At 37.1% G+C, this 18,679-nt stretch overlaps 1 protein-coding gene across 8 annotated transcripts in view; it reads left to right on the forward strand.

The window, feature by feature from the left end:
- Positions 1-2,561: 2,561 nt before the first annotated feature.
- PARP11 (poly(ADP-ribose) polymerase family member 11) overlaps positions 2,562-18,679 on the forward strand; it is a 58,087-nt gene continuing 41,969 nt past the window's right edge. For 4 of the 8 annotated variants that reach the window (XM_076007756.1, XM_012783166.3, XM_012783169.3 and 1 more), the window contains exon 1: positions 2,578-2,774. In XM_076007756.1, the coding sequence (XP_075863871.1) occupies positions 2,757-2,774 (18 nt within the window). In that variant the 5' untranslated portion in view covers positions 2,578-2,756. Of the gene's footprint in view, positions 2,775-3,095; positions 3,278-3,567; positions 3,770-18,679 lie in introns of all 8 variants that reach the window. The other 4 variants (XM_012783167.3, XM_076007757.1, XM_012783168.3 and 1 more) reach the window with 3 other exon arrangements.

The following is an 18,679-nucleotide window of genomic DNA, read 5'->3' on the forward strand; positions in this document are numbered from 1 at the left end:
ACTTGCTCTTTAACTCAGTAGTCCTAAACCAGTAAAAACATAAATAAATAAATAAAATAAAATAATCACTAAAATTTGCACAGCTATTTTCAGTTCCCTTCATATTACTTTGGCATAGAGCAGTATATTTAAAAGAATGATTCACCCAGTTCATTCAATATTTATCCAAGTCAGTTGTGTTCTCTCCATACCACTCTACTACCACCAGCCCAGGGAACCCCAAGGCTTTAAGAAAATGAGGTATAGCTCCAACTCACAAAAGATTGAGGACCTGGTCCTAACTTTTCTACTTAAACTTGCTTTGTAAAAATCCACTCCACTTTTAAGAAAGAGCTAAGTCCTAAATTACTTAAACTGCTACTGTTCACTTTTCAAGGCTACTCTGATATGAAAATTTGTTAAAGACAATCACAAAAACCACAAGTAAAAATGAACCAGTTTCACTAATTACAAACAAATTTTAATCCTAAATAAAAGATTAATTAATTGAACTCAATATGATATTCAAAAAATAATATAACATGACAAAGCAGATTTCAGAAATGTAAAGATGGATTGAACATTAGGAAATCTCTTAGCATAATTCATTATTATTAATGAATCAGAGTAAAAAACAAATGTAGTTCTAGCGTCTAAGAGACAGTTGATAAAATTTTACATCCTTTCCAAATTAAAACTTTGTAGTAAAGTAGGAATAGAAGAAAATTTCTTTAAAGATGATAATGTCTTTAAAGAATATCTAGCACCAACTAGGGGCACATGTTTACCTTACTGCATTAAATCTGAATACTTATTATCATGTCTTATATTCTTCATATTTTCTGAGGTTTTGGCTAATGCAATAGGAAGAAGAAAAACTGCATTATTTGCAGGTGATATGATTGTCTACACAAAAATTCAGAGAGATCAGCTGTCAAGCTATTAGAACTAATTATACATTTTCACAGTGTAGTAGGATACAAGGCAAATACACAAAAATCAATAGCTCTCCTAAATTACAGCAATGAAAATATCTCATTCACAAAAAATATAAAAAACATAGGAACAAACCACAATAATTGTGCAAATCTATGTGAAAAAAAATTTTTAAATGTATTTAAAGATATAAACACCTAAATACATAAAGAGATATGTTCCTTAAGGGGAAGACTCACGATTTTGAAAATTTTGAGTGAGATTAGTAGTTTCTTTATGAAAGACCAAATGTATTATGAAGCCATAACAATTATAACAGTGTATCATGGCATAGGAATAAGCAGATAGTTAATAGAATAGATTAGAATGTTCAGAAACATATATGTGTATATATGCAAATTAGTTTATGATTAATAGTGGCACTTCAAAGTTGTGGGAAAGAATGGATTATTCAATAAATGGGGCAAATATTGGGGCAACCAACCGGCTGACCATTTGGCAAAAATTTTCATAATCTCATACTAAACAATTAATTAAAAGGAGGTAAATGAACAAATGTGAAAAAAATGTACAGGAATGTTTATTGCAGAATGTTTTTGGAATAGTAGAGTAAAACCACTTAAATGTTTATCACAGTGGATTATTTCAAATGTGTGTTTGTATTTGTGTGTGTGTGTCACATATACAAGTTATAGGATGCTATGAATCTACTTTAAAATGATAAAAGAGATTTATGCATATTGGAATGTAAGGATATCCACATCATATTTAAAGTGGAAAAAATCAGATTCTAAATCTGTGGTTTTTTAAATCACATTTTGTTATTAAAAATAATTTGTAAAGGCATTGAAAAGTCCAGTAGGGTGTATAACAAGCTGTTTCATTTTCATTTCCTATGGGTAGACCCTACTTTGGCACCTGGAAAATTATTCCACTCTCTTAGCTCTCTTTACATAGGTAACTTGAGAAAGAATTAAGTTACGTGTTTCAAGAGAGCTTTCTTCGTGGTCTGGTCTTCACTTAAACTTCTTGGGGGAGCCAGCCACTCTACTCTAGGTAAGCATGAGGAAAACCTTGTATTTGTCATACTACCTATAAGCCATATTGCACCTTTTAATTTTTCTAAATTACTTACTTTTTTCCTTGTAGATTCTAAATCCTTGAGGACAGCAACCGCATATGGGTCAACGTTCACTTTCGAGCAAATAGTTGTCACTTATTGAACTCTTACTGTGTACCAAATACTGTGCTAAATGCTTTCACTAACCCACTACACCCTTAGATAGATACTATTATGATCTTCATTTTGAAGGTGAAGAGGACATTGAAAGTCAGATTATGAAGCTTGTCCCCAATGCCATTGGCCCAGCTGGGATTAATTCCCACGCCTGTCTGATGTTCACTACACTGTGATCAATAAATATCGGTCCTAAAGGATAGAAATACAACCAGCCGCGGCTTGAGGGTCTCTTCGTGGGATGTAGTAGGAGAGATTTAGCTTTGGACGGGTGGTTGCACTAGAAACCCCCAACTTCGCAGTCCAGATATTCGGAAGCTCCGCCCACGACGGTCGCCCGCGTGAGTCCGGAAGTGAGCGAAAGGGTAGGGCGATTTTCCGGGAAAGGGGCGGGGCCAGCGCTGATTGGTCGGCTTCGGGCGGAAGTCGGGAGGTTGTGTGGCTTTAAGACGCTGGCTTGTGACAGGGAAGGGGAGAAGGAGAGCCTCCCTGAAGGTTGCCTGTCCGTCGCTTCGCTCCCGGGGACCCTCGGACACAACCTGACACCCAAGCCCCGCGGCTGGCTCCTTCCCTCAGGCGCTCGCCGCTCGATCTCGTCACCGTTATGTGGGAAGCGAATCCAGTGAGTGGCCGGGCGGGACGGGGCGGGTCCAGTGGGCGGGGTTGGCGGCGGAGGGCGTGAGGGCTCCGGGACTGCTCCCGCTCCCGCTCCCGCTGCCGCTCGGCGGGGTGCTGCGTTCTGGGAGCTAAGATCTCTGCCTCTTTGAGCGGTGGAGAGGGCTCGGCGGGCTTCCCAACGCTTTATTGCTTTCTTACTACAATTGTTTATTTTATTTTCTGAGGTTTCTCCGACTTCCTCTTTTCACCGTTTTTTAAAAGTTTCAGTTTCGTTTTCTAATTGAAGTTACTGGCGGTCGAACCTGTTAGTTTTAATTTTCCTCAGGTGTACCTGTCAGTCCCATCCATGTAAAGCACAGGAATTCGACCCCCTTGTCTTGGATGGGCCTAAGAGGAACCATCAGTACACCTTTTGCCTTCTTGGTGGACAGCCATTCAGAACTCGAAGGATGGATTGTATATTCTAATCCTTTAGGTAGTGAAGTTCTTAGATGTTTTCTTTCAACTGTAAGTCTGTCTCCTTCCTTGTTTGACTCCGGTATTTGCATGATATTTACACTTATTTTTGTCTGCTTTGCCTTGATACATTTATTTATTTGAAGTGCACCTGTATGGGGAAAGTGTGATTTCTTTCATCACCACCCATCATAAGGGTCATGACCAACATTTCTTATAACCAAAAACAGGCCAGCAAGAGAAAAGCATAATAAATTTATTTAATCAAAGTTTTATGTGATACATGCGCCTTCAGAAATGAAGACCCAAAGACCCATGGAAAACTCTGTTTTTATGCTTAGGTTCAATGAAGAATGGACAGCCATGTGGAAATGTGATTGGACAAAGGGAATGAATGATCTGATGGGAATAGACTGAGGGGGGAAACCCAGCAAGGCTTGTCTGTTCAGAATCTTCTTGGCCTCTTTGTGTAACGTCCCATCGTCCTGGGTATAGGGCAAGACCCATCTGGAATAAGGGTCTTATGACCTACTATCAGACAAGGTAGGTCAGAAAATGTCTTTTCTTTTTTTTTTTTTTGTTATTGTTTTTGAGACAGGGTCTTGCTTTTTTGGCTGGGCTAGATACAGTGGTGCCATCATAGCTCACTGTAACCTCGAACTCCTAGGCTCCAGCAATCATCCTGCCTCAGCCTCCCAAGTAGCTGGTACTGTAGGTGTGCACCACCACACCCAGCTATTTTTGTAGAGATGGGGTCTTGTTCTTGCTCAGGATGGTCTCGAACTCCTGGTCTCAAGCAATCCCAGAGAATTTCTTATGGCCAGCTCCTACACAGAAAGGAAGGGGGAAGGTTCCAGTAATGTTTGTAGATTTTATGGCTTGCTTTATAGAAGAGGGGTTCTAGTTTCTATGACCCACCTTGGGGAAGTGGAATTCTGGTTTCTATGACTGTCTTAAGGGGAGAAAGAGAAGCAGGAGACAGAAGGGCAGAAGAAGGTCAGAGAGACTTTGCTTTTGAGAACTTCCACTCTCCTTTAGTTCAAGGTACTCAGCATGCCAAAGTACCATACTTTAGGGTATCATTTTCTGAGCCCCAATACAACTTTCAAAGAGTGGAATCTCTACTGAGAGTTTTTGTCTCGTTATGGTTGAAATTGCCTAGTAACGTGGCAGATGTACAGTATCTACAACTTAGGAGTTAACTGGAAAAATGACAGAATCACATTTCAACAAGTTGTTGGACAAAATACAACCGTGTGTTCCACTTAATGACAGCGTTACCTCCTGAGAGATTCATTGTTATGTGATTTTTGTCATTGTGGGAACATCATAGAGTGTACTTACATACATCTATGTGGTTTAGCCTATAATACATTTAGGCTACTTGGTATAGCCTATTGCTCCCAAGCTACAAACCTATTCAGCATGTTACTGTACTGAATCTGTAGGCAATTGTTATACACTTGTAAATATTTGTGTATCTAAACAGAAAAGATACAGTAAAAATATAGTATCATAATCTTGTGGGACTATTGTCCCATATCTGGTCCATTGTTGACAGAAATGTCATTATGCATGACTGTATGTGGAACTACCCCATATTCTGAGATAACTGCCCAAATTTACTCTAATAACCCTTAGTTTCCATACATGCAGTAACTCCTTTCCTGTAATCAATACTCCTCCTCTCCCATTTCTGAAATATTTTCCACATAAACTAGAGAGCTTATCAGTACATTTCCATAAGTTTTTATCCAGTAGAAACTAGTCTGTTGATCTGGATTTGGTAGTTGTACGTTCTGGTTCCTTTTACTCCATCATGTAATGTAGTCATCAAAAATTCTTTGATTCACACATATAATAAATACTCTAATCAAACTACAGAGTAAAGTAATTGATTGTATTTGATTTTAGCAAAAATAATTTAGAATTATGAGAATGTACTCTGTTTATATATGCTTATATATTGTTTCACTATGTCAACAATCTGCATTTTTATATCTGTGTAACTCTATAGATACTCAATTTTTATTAGCAGTCCTTTTTTTCTTGATTTCTTTTTATAACAAACTCTTTAGTCACCCAAGTATGTGTCTTGCTTAAGATCACATGTTTTAAATCTTTCACTATATTCCAAGCTCTCATATGGGCATGGATTTTGCTCCATGTTTATTATGGTATCTTTAGCTAGAGAACAGAGATGGCACATAGTAGGCACTCAATAAGTATTTGTTGAATGCACAATCTTTGTTCCCACTGTACATTCTCCTTCGTGTGTCACACTTATATCAGAACTTGCTATTGGATTACTTGTATGTTTGTGAGAATTATAAAGGCATTAATGAGTGTCTCATATGCTTGGTTTGTTATGTCATTGTGTCATTTCTTCGTAAAATGCTCAGTTTTCTCTGGAATCACCCTCATGATTTTGCTTGATTTCAGCAGAGCAGGCTGACTTTTGTTAATGGTGCTAAACCTTCCACATAATATCCCACATTCTTCTTTTTGCTCTTATGCCGCCTAATATGTCTTACTGCTACTGTGTTTTATTACTACTAATACTGCTTTTCTTCCTGAAAGACATGAATACTGTCAATGCACACAGTTTAGTTTTAAAAATCAATACTTTGCATGTGAATTTCCCTAGTTATATGTTAGTTTCCTTTAATAAAAGGGGCATCTGGCTAGTCTGTCCTAATGTGCTCATGGAATAAAATTTAATTTTAATGTTACCCTAAGCCAAACACAATTGGGAAAATTTAAAAAATAAACAAAGCAAAGCCACAATGCATCCTAAATATAAATGCAGATGGCTTTTGCATTGCCCCAATTTAAATCACTGTTCATTATTTCTTTCCATTGACTGAGATAATCAAATCTATTTTATGAATAAAAGATATAATTAACTGCCTTAATTGAAGAATTCTGCCTAGTTTCTTCCTGCATATTTTTGGTAGCATCCATGACCTTAATGTGTCACTTATGACCTATAGATAATACCTCCTATTGCTCCTATTTCAAATATATCTACTGTGTGATACTGTGTTCCACTCACAAGTGTTTTGAGGAAGTGTTACACTGACCCTGCTCACAGTACTACTTAGAAGCAATGTCCCTTTCCATGCGACGAGTCTCCATAAAGTAGTTTGAATATGGAAAGTCACCACTGACTTTGCAACATTTCCTTGGGAGAAAAACCCTAAACAAATTAACCAAGGAGTGAAAAATAAACTTTACCTCAGTTCACAATTTTATTTTTCTAGACAGACATGACGCCTGTGATGATTCTATTCATGCCTTTCACAGACCAGGAACCTTGGGGTAAGCATAAGGTCCCTACCATGGCAGGCCAGATTGACAGAAACAGCAGGCAGTTCTTATGTGAGCTCTTGGCATTTCTCCATTCACCTTAGGGGACGTAGCCTGTAACTAGTGTCCCCCAGTTTAGGAAAGTGTCAGAGTCTGTAGGAGGAAGTCGGAGGGGTTGTCATCACTACCTTGACTCTTCGTACAGTGACTTTATCCTTGTTTTCTTTGTCTCATTTTAACTGTCTTATTGCTCTTTGCTGGGATTAGAACAAGTAAACAATATTAGATGTGAAAGTTTCAGTATCTCATGCTGATGAATGGAACTGAAAAGTGATAAACATCTTTATATAAAAAGAGTATTAACCACCTACTGTGGTAATAACACCTTACTTTATAGAAAATGATATTCTTCCAAAATTCTTTTCTATTTATTAACTCTTATTAGAATAATATGGTGAGTTAGCTCAAGGAGGGGAAAATGATATTCCCAAGATCAAACAGAGAGTAAGCAACTGAATTGTATTAGTACCCAAGTCCTTTTTCCACTCCTTTCTGTTTCTTTGGTGGTACAATGATAACATTTTTATATTAGTGCAATGCTTTACCTACAGAGCTGTCTTTTCCCCTGTCATTTTATATTCATAGCTGCTTCTAAACTCCCTCATAGCTATGATTCTCTCTCTCCTTTTTCTGTTAAGCGTCTTGAAAGAATAGTCTCATACGTTTTGTCATTCTTACTCATACCTCAGGTCCTGCAGCACAGCTTCTGCCTCTGACACTTTACTTGCTGGGAGGGCACCAAGAACCTTTGGATCATCTCCTAGAGTGGAAACCTGTGTGCCTTCAGCCTCTTCTGTCTTTCTGCAGCTTCGGTGCCATTAGAGGTTTTCCTGAAAACTCTTCCTTTTCAGTTTCCCTGGAACTGTACTCCTTTGGATTTCTTCTTTTTATGATTTATCTTTGAATTATAATCCTGACTTAGCTGCACTGCCTTCTGCCCATGAAATGTTCTACCTTTAATCTTTTTTTTTTCCTCAGTACATCTTTTTTTTATAAACTTCAAATATTACTCTGGTGACTATTCCTGCCAATGTACATCTTTAGTCCTGACCTCTCTCCTGAGCTAAGTGGTGGAGAACTCCACTGGTTGTCCCTCTGTTGTTCAGACTTAGTATTAAACCATACTCATTCATTCATTTATTTCACTCAGCACATATTTAGTAAGTATCTACTACATGTAAAATAAATACCATTCTAGACACTAGGAGGGGGAAATTCAAACATGGATCAAATCCGAGCATGCTCCTTAGGGGCTTGCAGTACAGATTACGGGGAGAAAGTGAGATAAGAGGGTATCTGGGGAACTAGGAAGCTTTATCAAAGTAAAGCTTTGAATTCAGTCATCAAGTTACAGAAGTGGTCTTATGGATAGGTCAAAGGAAGCAAAATGACTAACGCCTGCGAAAGTGAAAGAGAATGGAAAGTCTAGTTTGGACGGAGTGAAATGGAGAAAGTGCATATCTGATGATTAGAGTATCAATATGGGCATCTTCAGAGAATAAAGAAGGAGGGGCTATGGGCAATGGAAACTAGTATTTATGGAATGTCTATTCTGAATCAGGCAGTATATTTTTCAGATATACCCTGCAGGCTGGGGTGAGAATAGGGGTAAGATGTATTCCTGGAAATGAAAGTTCTATAAAGAGCATAGTGGCTATGAAGATATATTCCTGACAGTGTAATTTATTACCTACCTAGGACCAACATGTACGATCAAGGGTTTATCTATTAATATCTTTATTTTCTTGGCATTATTTGTAATTATTTTAGTAGTGGGTTTAGCTAAGCTTAGAATATGACCTATATCTGTTTGATGTTCAAAACAGTCAAACTATAGTAGTCTCCCTTTTTCTGTGATTTCCTTTTCTGTGATTTCCTATGGCCAACTGCAGTCTGAAAACATTAAATGGAAAATTCCAGAAATAAATAATTCATAAGTTTTAAATTGCATGCTATACTGAGTAGTGTGGACTCTCATGCCATCCTGCTCCATCTCACCTGGATCATGAATCATCCCTTTGTCCAGCATATCTACACGCTATACTCCACATACTTAGTAGTCACTGAAATAACAGTCAATGGTACTAACTTCTCAATTATTTGTTGAGCAACTATCATAAGCAGGTTGGTGCTAAGTTCCAGGGTTTCCAGTGGTGAACAAAACAGACAACACTCCAGCTCTTACGGGTTTACAGTCTGGTGCAGGCAGGCAGACATTAAATAATCACAACTCCGGTTGTGATTAAAAAAAAAAAACTATGAAGGAAAAAGTATGAAGACAATGTAGGAGGAGCAAATACTCGGCTGGGAAATCAGGGAAGGCAACCTTGTGAAAGTAACTTTTACAGACATTTGAAGTATTGAGCAAAAGTTATCCAGGTAAAGGTTGAATGGAAAGTGGAGAGCGCTGTTCAGATAGCAGAAATGGTGTGAGCAAAGACTCTGAGGCAGAAAGGAGCTCTGTGCTTGAGAAACAGAGAAGACTATATGGCTGCACCACAGTGAACCAAGAGAGACATGCCCAAGGGGTAGTAGGAACCAGGCCATATGTGGCTTTGTGGCACATGTTTGGGATTTTGAACTTTACCTTTAGAGGACTGGCAAGTCATTGAAGGATTTTATATAGGAAATGACATGAACATATTTGTGTTTTAAAAAAGGTCACTTTGGCTGCTATCTGGAAAATGAGTTATGTATTAGAGGTCATGGTAGGCATAATAATGGCCTCCCAAAGATATCCACATCCTAATCCCCAGAATCTGTGAATACCTTAAATTATATGGCATAGGGGAAGTAATTAGCTAATCAGCTGACCTTAAGATAGGGAGATTATTTTGGATTATTTTGGGAAGTGAAATAACAAGTGTTCTTAAAAGTAGAATTTAGGGACAAAAGAAGTGGAATAAGGGAAGAAGGGTCAAAGAGATACAGTTGGCTTTGGAGATGAAGGAAGGGGGTCACAAGGTGTGTGGGTAGCTTCTAGAAGATCGAAGGCCATGAAAATAGAGTCTCTCTTACAACCTTCAGAAGGAAATCAAACCCACCTTGATTTTAACCCATTGAAACCAATGTAAAACTTCTACAGAAGTGTAAGAAAATAAATTGGTGTTATTTTAAGCCACTAAGTCTGTGGTAATTTGTTCCAGCAGAAACAGAAAACTAATACAGAGGGACATTAGAGGCTAAGGGAAGACCAGCTGGGAGGCTACAATGTAGTCCAGAGTGGAGATAAAGATGATTTGGACAAGTGGGTATGTGGGGAGAGAGAAATAGATAGTTCAAGCTCCACCTTGGATGATGAGTGTCAGGTTTCTGGCACAGGCTACCAGGAAGAAGGAGATGTTTTCCCTGAACTGGGGCAGACCGGAAAAGGGAAAGAAATATGGAGGATATCAATAGTTTGGTTTTGGACTCACTAGTTTGATGTGCCTGTGAGGCATTAAGAAGGCGGTTGGGTTGGTGGGTGAGTCTGGAGCTGAGAAGAGAAGGCTAGCTAGAAATTGAAATCTGGGCCTCAGCATCTGTAGATGGCCTTTAAAATTGTGAGAGTAGATGAGATACCTATGACAGTGTTTTCAAACATTCAGAACCCATGCAGACAACTGATTTTTAAACAATACAGCGGTATTTTTCAAAATTAATGTTTTTATTCTCATTGAAAGGATGATTTTTCATAGCTTCTTACAAAGTATTTGTATCTAATTTGAACATAGGTAGCTTGAGATGTAGGTTAGACCCAGACACTTTGATTTTTTTTTTACCCTGTATTTCTACTAAATTAGGAAATACCATGCTACACTGATAGATTGTCAAGAATTGCAACTTGTGTTTGCTGGCTCTATCATCTGTTTGGAATATTAAGTTCAAACACAGACTGAGAACTTTTGTGAAGATTTCTCCCTGAAGACTATTTCTAGTACTCTTTCAGTCACTACATTGACAAGCTTATAATATTAAGCAATCATAAGGATGAATGTTTCAACCAGCCTGAATGTTTGGAAGATAGGAGCAAATTGATTCTTAAACCAATTTTTGACTACTTCAGTCTCTGGAAAGTATTTTCTCATGTTTTGTTGTAACATTTAGATGTGTTCTTTATGTATCAACAATAGTGTAATCAGTCTCATTCTCAGATGAGTGAAGAAACCACCAGATTTGGGGAAGGAATCACATTATAGCAATTGAGCCATTTGCACCATAGTTTTGTGACTGCAAAATGTAGTGTTTTATTCTCAGCATTAAAAATCAGCCTTGAAGTAGGGGAATTCAGGTTATTTAAAATTCTAAATATGTATCTGCTATACTCCATTTAATCAGGCCTTTGGAAAACATAGGATTACTTCATTGGTATTGATGATCTTCAGCATCATGAAGAAATGATTTTTTATCTCAGCCCTCATTTTAGAAACTCTGATCAACACTTTTTTCCTTGACAGCCAGCAAACTCGATTGGGAAGAATATTCTTGCAAACACTGCTGTTTATTTCCACAGCATCTGAGAGCATGCACTCTGAGTAGTCAAGATTTGATGATAGTCAATTTCTGTTATTTCCTTCAACACTTAATCATAATTAAGAAGCATATTGTTGACTCCTTACTGTTCCATGAATTTAAAGAATCGTAGTAATATATTAATAGCAGGATCCTTTGTTGCTATTTCTATAGCTCATTCTTTTTCAGTATTGAATGTGTTGTACCTTTTTTCAACTCATGTCACAGCTCACAAAAGTATCATTGTCTAAATAAAAACTGTCTTCCCTTGTACTGTGAGTTTTCACTGATAAGCAGAACAAAAAGTTGTTGAATACTTTTACCTCATCACATAATATATATATGTCAAGGACTGATTTATTTATATTTCTCTACAAGTAGTTTGTCCAATTGTAAAACAAAATATATGCTGAAACACTTGTGTGATAGTAATTGCACTTCTATATCATGTGCCAGTGACAATACATGATGTCCAACAGAATCATTTAATAAAGAAATTTGTCAATAGCATGTCTTTTCTCAGGCAATAAATTTGGCATTAAATTTGAATTGACAAGCTTCTCAGCAATATCAAGGTCTTTTACCTGGTTTAGCTGAGGAATGCCTGTCTTGTCTTGGTCTCTTCTCTATCCTTATCAACAAAGCAAATGGATTTTGGGGATTTGTGTGAAAATGATCTGAAAATTTACTTGGTTTTACACCACTATATTTAGTGAATGCTAAATATGGCTGATATGAACTGACCAACAGAGACTTAACATAATGGGATATTGTAGTGAGTGGTAACTTTAAAGAAAATAAAGGATTCTCATGAAAATCTTCATTAATTTTACATTTCAACTTTGCAAAATGTATGTAAACAAATTTATTTCATTACTTCTTTTTTTTTTTTTTTTTTTGAGACAGAGTCTTGCTTTGTTGCCCGGGCTAGAGTGAGTGCCATGGCGTCAGTCTAGCTCACAGCAACCTCAAACTCCTGGCTCAAGCAGTCCTCCTGCCTCAGCCTCCCAAGTAGCTGGGACTACAGGCATTCGCCACCATGCCCGGCTAATTTTTTCTATATATATTAGTTGGCCAATTAATTTCTTTCTATTTATAGTAGAGACGGGGTCTCGCTCTTGCTCAGGCTGGTTTCGAACTCCTGACCTCGAGCAATCCGCCCGCCTCGGCCTCCCAGAGAGCTAGGATTACAGGCGTGAGCCACTGCGCCCGGCTATTTCATTACTTTTGCCTCCGAAGATGCCCGTCAACTGTTTTATAATCCCTGAGGACCATGTTTTGAGGATACAGAGAAAAGAGAAGAGGGGCTAGGACTGAGCCAGGAGGAACTCTAAAAGTTATAGACTGAGTAGAAGTCAAGGCGCAAAAGAGATTGGGAATCTGTGGGCATATATATTGATGGTCTCGATGATCTGAAGAGTGTGATGTCATAGAAACTAAGAAGAGTAATTCATGACAGAGGCTAAACAGTGAAATTTTACAGAGATAAGTAAAATGAGGACCGAAAAATACATATTAATAGGATTTAGTAACAGCAAGCTTATTAGAGGTCCTGGCATTTTTTTCTTTTAAGTGATGATGTGTTGAGAAAGGCTGGGTTAGAAGCTACAAAAGTTACATTGGAGTGAGTATTCGAGTGCATAGAAAATGAAGAAATAAAGTATATAGAGAAAAAGTTATACTTAAGTCACCAAAGGAAATAAAGTGGAATCCTAAAAGCACTAAATCCAAAAGAAGATAGAAAATGGGAACAAAGAACAAGAGGGCCATAAAAAAAAAAAAAGGCAAATTGCAAGGTTATAAACTTTAATCATATCAATAATCACACCACACGTAAATGCACCAAACACCACATTTAACAGACAGAGATTGTCAGTTTGTATTAAAAGTCTAGACCTGAGTATAAGTTGTCTACAAGAAACACACATTGAATATAAATCACAAATAGAATATAATTAAATAGAGAAAGATATATGATACTAACACTTGTCAAGAAAAAGTGTGAGTGGTATATTAATGTTAAGGTAGATTTCAGATAATGATATTATCAAGGATAAAGAATGTCATTTCCTAATGATGAAGAGGTCACTTATTCAGAAACAATCCTAAACATTTATACATCTAATAAAACTTCAAGATACATGGAGCAAAACTAATACAATAACAATAAGAAGTAGAAAGATTCCCAGTTATACCTGGAGATTTCAATAGTTTTCTCTGAATAATTGATGCAATAAGTATGCTAGATAGGAAATGAACAGTGCTATAGAAGACTTGAACAACGTCATCAGCCAACTTGACCTACTTGACATAGAACACTCCACCTGCCAACAGTTGAATACCTGTTTTTTTTTTCCAACTATACAGAGAACATTTAACAACATGGACCATATTGTGGGTCATAAAACATGTCTGAGTACATTTAAAAGAATTCAAGTCATATATGCATTCTGACAAAAGAAAATGGAATTAAGTTAGAAATCAGTAATAGAAGGATATCTATAAAATTCCCAAATATCTGGTAAATAAGTAACAAACTTTAAGATAACCCATGGATCAAAGAAATAAAAAGAGAAAATAGTAGGAAAACACAACATATCAAATTTGTAGGGTGCTGCTATAGCAGTACTTAGAGGGAAATATAGGATGGCCAAATAAATGCCCATGTCAGAAAAGAAGAATTGTCACAAATCAATAAGCACAGCTTCTTTTTTAAGAAACTAGAAAAAGAAGAGCAAGTCAAACTCAAGCAGGAGCAAGGAAATAAAGGTTAGAGTGGAAATCACTGCAGTAAGAAACAATAGTGAAAAATCAATAAAATTCAAAGTTCTCACTACATATTCTAAAGACATTAAAAGGATAATAAGGGAATATTATCAACAACTTTATATTAATAAATATTACAACTTAGATGAAATGGACATATACCTAGAGAGACACAAACTACCAAAGCTTACTCAAAAAGAAATAAATAACATGATTAGCCCAATATCTATTAAAGAATTTGAATTTATAGGAAAAAAACCTATTCTCCAAGAAAATTCCAGGACCAGGTGGTTTCACTGGTGAATTCCACCAAATATTTAAAGAAGAAATAATACTAATTAACACAAAAGTTTCAGGAAATTGAAAAGGCAGTAATACTTCACAGCCCAATCTATGAGGCTGTCATTATCCTGATATCAAAACCCATCATAGAAAACTGCAGACCAATATCCTAGATGAACATGACTACAAAAATTCTAAACAATTTTAGCAAATTGAATCTAACAATATGTAAAAGGATGAATACATCATGACCAAGGGGTATTCATTCCAAAAATGCAAGGTCAGTTTAATATTTGAGCAGCAATCAATGTAATTCACCATATAAACAAACTAAAATGAAAAACCATATGATCATTTCAATACATACAGAAAAAAAATATTTGATAAAATCCAATATCCATTCCTGATTAAAATTTTTACAACCTAGGAATAGAAGGGAAATTGGCCAACCTGAAGAGAAGTTTGTGGACAACAGTTAACTCGGCAGGCTGGGTTCTCAAATTATGCACATTCCTAAGAAAAGATATTTCCATGACTGTCCTTTGCTCAATTCCAGGGAACTAAGCTCTTAAAATGTTTTGTCTAATAAGAGTGTATTTATATGTCTGAGGCCTTGAGCATGCCATACCAGTTTGTCCAAATAGTTATAAACAATGTGATTTCTGGTGAATATCTGCATTCCCTCTGGGAATCTGGAGCTTCAGCAATAGGTCAGTCACCTAGGTACTGTATGCTTATGTGACTGATTCCCAGTAAAAACCCTGGACACTTAGGCTCAGGTGAACTTCCTTGGTTAGTAACACTTTGTACACTTCGTCATATAGTTGCTGGGAGAATTATGTGTGTCCCACATGACTGCACTAGGAAGGGACACTTGGAAGCTTGTACTTGATTTCTTTTAGACTTTACCCCCTGTGTTTTTTTCCTTTGCTGATTTTACTTTGTATCCTTTCACTGTAATAATCATGAGCAGAGCAACTTTTGAGTCCTGTGAATCCTTCTAGCAAATCGTCAACCCCGAGGATTGTCTTTGGGACTGCTGACACAGGGATATCTACAAAACATCTATATCTGATACCAACTTAGTGGTAAAAGACTGACTACTTTCTCAATAAGATCAGGAACAAGGCAATGATGCCCATTCTTTATTATTGTATTGGAGATTCTGACGAATGGAAAAAGGCAAGAAAAAGGAATAACTGACATCTAGATGTTAGGAGAAAGAAGTAAAGCTGTCTTTTTATTATATATAATACTCTGAAAATCTGATGGAATCTTTGAAAAGCTTCTAGAACTAATAAGTAAGATTGCTAGATATAGGATTCATATACAAACATCAGTGTATCTCTATATACTAGCAACATACAACCAGAAATTGGTATGCAGTTCCATTTGCAATAGTATCAAAAATATGAAATGCTTAGACATGAGTCGTGCATAAAATGTACAAGATATGTACACTGAAAACTATAAAACATTACTGAAAAAAGTTAAAGAAGACCTAAACAAGTCAAGAGATACAATACATTCATGGGTTGGAATACTCAATATTGTTAAGATGTCAATTCTCTCCAGATAGATTGATAGATTCAATGCAAGCCCAATCAAAATTCAAAGGATCTGGAATAGCCGAAGCAATTCAGAAAAAGAAGAACAAATTTGGAGAGCTAACACTACCTGATTTAAAGATTCGGTATGAAACTACAGCAATTAAAACAGTGTAGTATTGGCATCAAGATAGGGAAATTAATTAGTGGAATAGTGTCAAGAAATAGACCTGCAAACATGGATGACTGAATTTTTTTATAAAGGTAAGATTCAGTGGGAAAAGGACAGTTGCTTTAACAAATGATGCTGAAACAATTGAATACTCATATGCAAAAAAAAAAATAACTATTAATAAAAATGGGCCAGAGACCTAAATGCAGAACTCAAGACTATAGATTTCCAGGAGAAAAGATAGGAGAAAAATCATTGTGGCATTAGCTAGGCAAAGATTTTTAAAGCTATGATACCAGAACCGTGATCCATAAAAGAAAAAAATTATAAAATGGACTTCATCAAAACAAAAACTTCTCAGGTTCAAAACATACTGTTAGGAAAGTAAAAAGATAAGCCACAGACTAGAGAAAGTATTTATAAAGCATGTGTCTGATAAATGCCTAGAATTTATTAAGAACTCTTACATCTCAAGAAAAAGAAAACAGTCCAATTTTTAAAAATGAGCCAAAGATTTGAACAGACACTTCACCAAAGAAGATAAGCAGCTGAAAAATAAGTACATGAAAAGATGTTCAATATTATTAATCATTAAGGAAATGCAAATTAAAACCTCAATACTACACATCTATTTATTAGACTGGCAAAACTTTAAAAGAACCCTAGTCCCATTCATGATCTAGTCACCTCCCAAAGGCTCTACCTCCAAGCATCATCACATTGGGGTTAGAGTTTCAACATATGAATTTGGGGGAATACAAACATTCAATCTATAGTATTCTACCCTTGCCCCCATTCATGTTCTTACATGCAAAATACGTTCATTCTATCCCAATCAGCTGAAAAGTCTTACCTCACATCTAAATATCATCTAAATCAAATATGGGTGAGACTCAAGATATGATTCATCCTGAAGCAAGTTCTTCTCCAGCTGTGACCCTGTGAGACCAAACATGTTATGTACTTCCAAAATACAATGGTAGGATAGGCGTAGGATAGCACATCTATTCCAAAGGTGAGAAAAAGGAAAGAAGAACAGGGTGACAAGTCTCATGAAATCTTAAGACCAGAAAATAATCCTCTTTGGCTTGATGCTCTGCCTTCCAGGCCCAATGGAATACTTGCTTCTGGACCCACTAAGAGAGAGTGGTCTCAATCCCAGGGATTTGAGTGGTCCTACCCTCATGGGCCATCTGGCCTGTTGAAATCCAGGCATGGTCCCCCCTTTTGAGTCAAAGAGGTAGTAGCCATGATGACTTCTGAATCGCTTTTAGGGTCATTTTCCCATTGTCTTTAAGACTAGCACACATTTGTAGCTAAATAGCTTCTATGATGCCATCCTACAAAATCCAAGAAGCCCAGTAGCCTTCCTTCATTCCTTCCTATCTACTTTTTCTTCAGTTCAAACTGGCAGTTTTCCTGCTGGGATGGCTGATTAAGTCCATGGTTCATACCCATACTAATCTTATAAAATGGTCATTTGGCCACACCCTTAGTGTTGTCTCCTGAACAGACTTTCTCACTCTTTTCAATATGGATAGGTTGAAAATTTTCTAAATCTTTTTTTTTTTTTTTTTTTTTTGAGACAGAGTCTCACTTTGTTGCCCAGGCTAGAGTGAGTGCCGTGGCGTCAGCCTAGCTCACAGCAACCTCAAACTCCTGGGCTCAAGCAATCCTTCTGCCTCAGCCTCCCGAGTAGCTGGGACTACAGGCATGCACCACCACGCCCGGCTAATTTTTTTGTATATATATTAGTTGGCCAATTAATTTGTTTCTATTTATAGTAGAGACGGGGTCTCGCTCTTGCTCAGGTTGGTTTCGAACTCCTGAACTCAAAGGATCCGCCCGCCTCGGCCTCCCAGAGAGCTAGGATTACAGGCGTGAGCCACCGCGCCCGGCCTCTAAATCTTTTAGGTGCTGATTCCTTTTTGCATAAGAATTCTGTCTTCAAATTATTTCTCCTTGAATTTTACTATAAGCAGTCAGGGGAAGCCAGGGTGCTCACTTTGTTTAGAGATTTCTTCAGCCAAATATCTAATTTCATTACTTGTAAGTTCTACCTTCCATGAAACACTAGAACATGAACGCAGTTTAGCCAAGTTCTTTGCCACTTTATAACAAGGATTGTCTTTTTTCCAGTATCTAATATGTTCCTCATTTCCATCTCAGCCTTCATCACAATGGCCTTTATCGGTCATATTTCTACCAACATTCTGTTCAGGATTACTTAGGTATTCTTTAAGAAGATTGAGGCTTTCTCTACAACTCTCCTCTTTTCTTTCTGGGGTCTCACCAGAATTGCCCTTAATAGTCCATTTATGGCAGTGTAGGATTTTCCTAGCATATACTTCAAAACTCCTCCAGTTCCAAAGCCACTGTCACATTTTTAGATATTTGTTAGAACAGGATCCTACTTCTGGTACCAATTTCTGTCTTAATCCATTTGGGCCTAATCCATTCAGGTATAACAAAATACCACAGACTCGGTGGTATATAAACAACAGAAATTATTTTTTACAGTATTAGAGACTGGGGAGTCTAAGATCAAGGCTCCCTCAGATTCAGTGTCTAGTGAAGGTCTGCTTCCTTGTTTACAGATGGCCACCTTCTTGCTATGTCCTTACGTGGTGAATGGGACAAGGAAATACTCTGGGGTCTCTTATTAGGTTACTACAGGTTGAGCATCCCTAATCAAAAATCAAAAATCCAGAATGCTCCAAAATCCAGAATGTTTTAGGTGCCAGCATGACACTTGAAGTTGGAACCTTTCAAATTTTTTTATGATTGTTGTTCGCATAGTATATATTTTCATCCTTTCACTTTCTA

Source organism: Microcebus murinus, chromosome 10, assembly GCF_040939455.1.
Source record: "Microcebus murinus isolate Inina chromosome 10, M.murinus_Inina_mat1.0, whole genome shotgun sequence".
Classification (NCBI taxonomy): Eukaryota; Metazoa; Chordata; class Mammalia; order Primates; family Cheirogaleidae; genus Microcebus; species Microcebus murinus.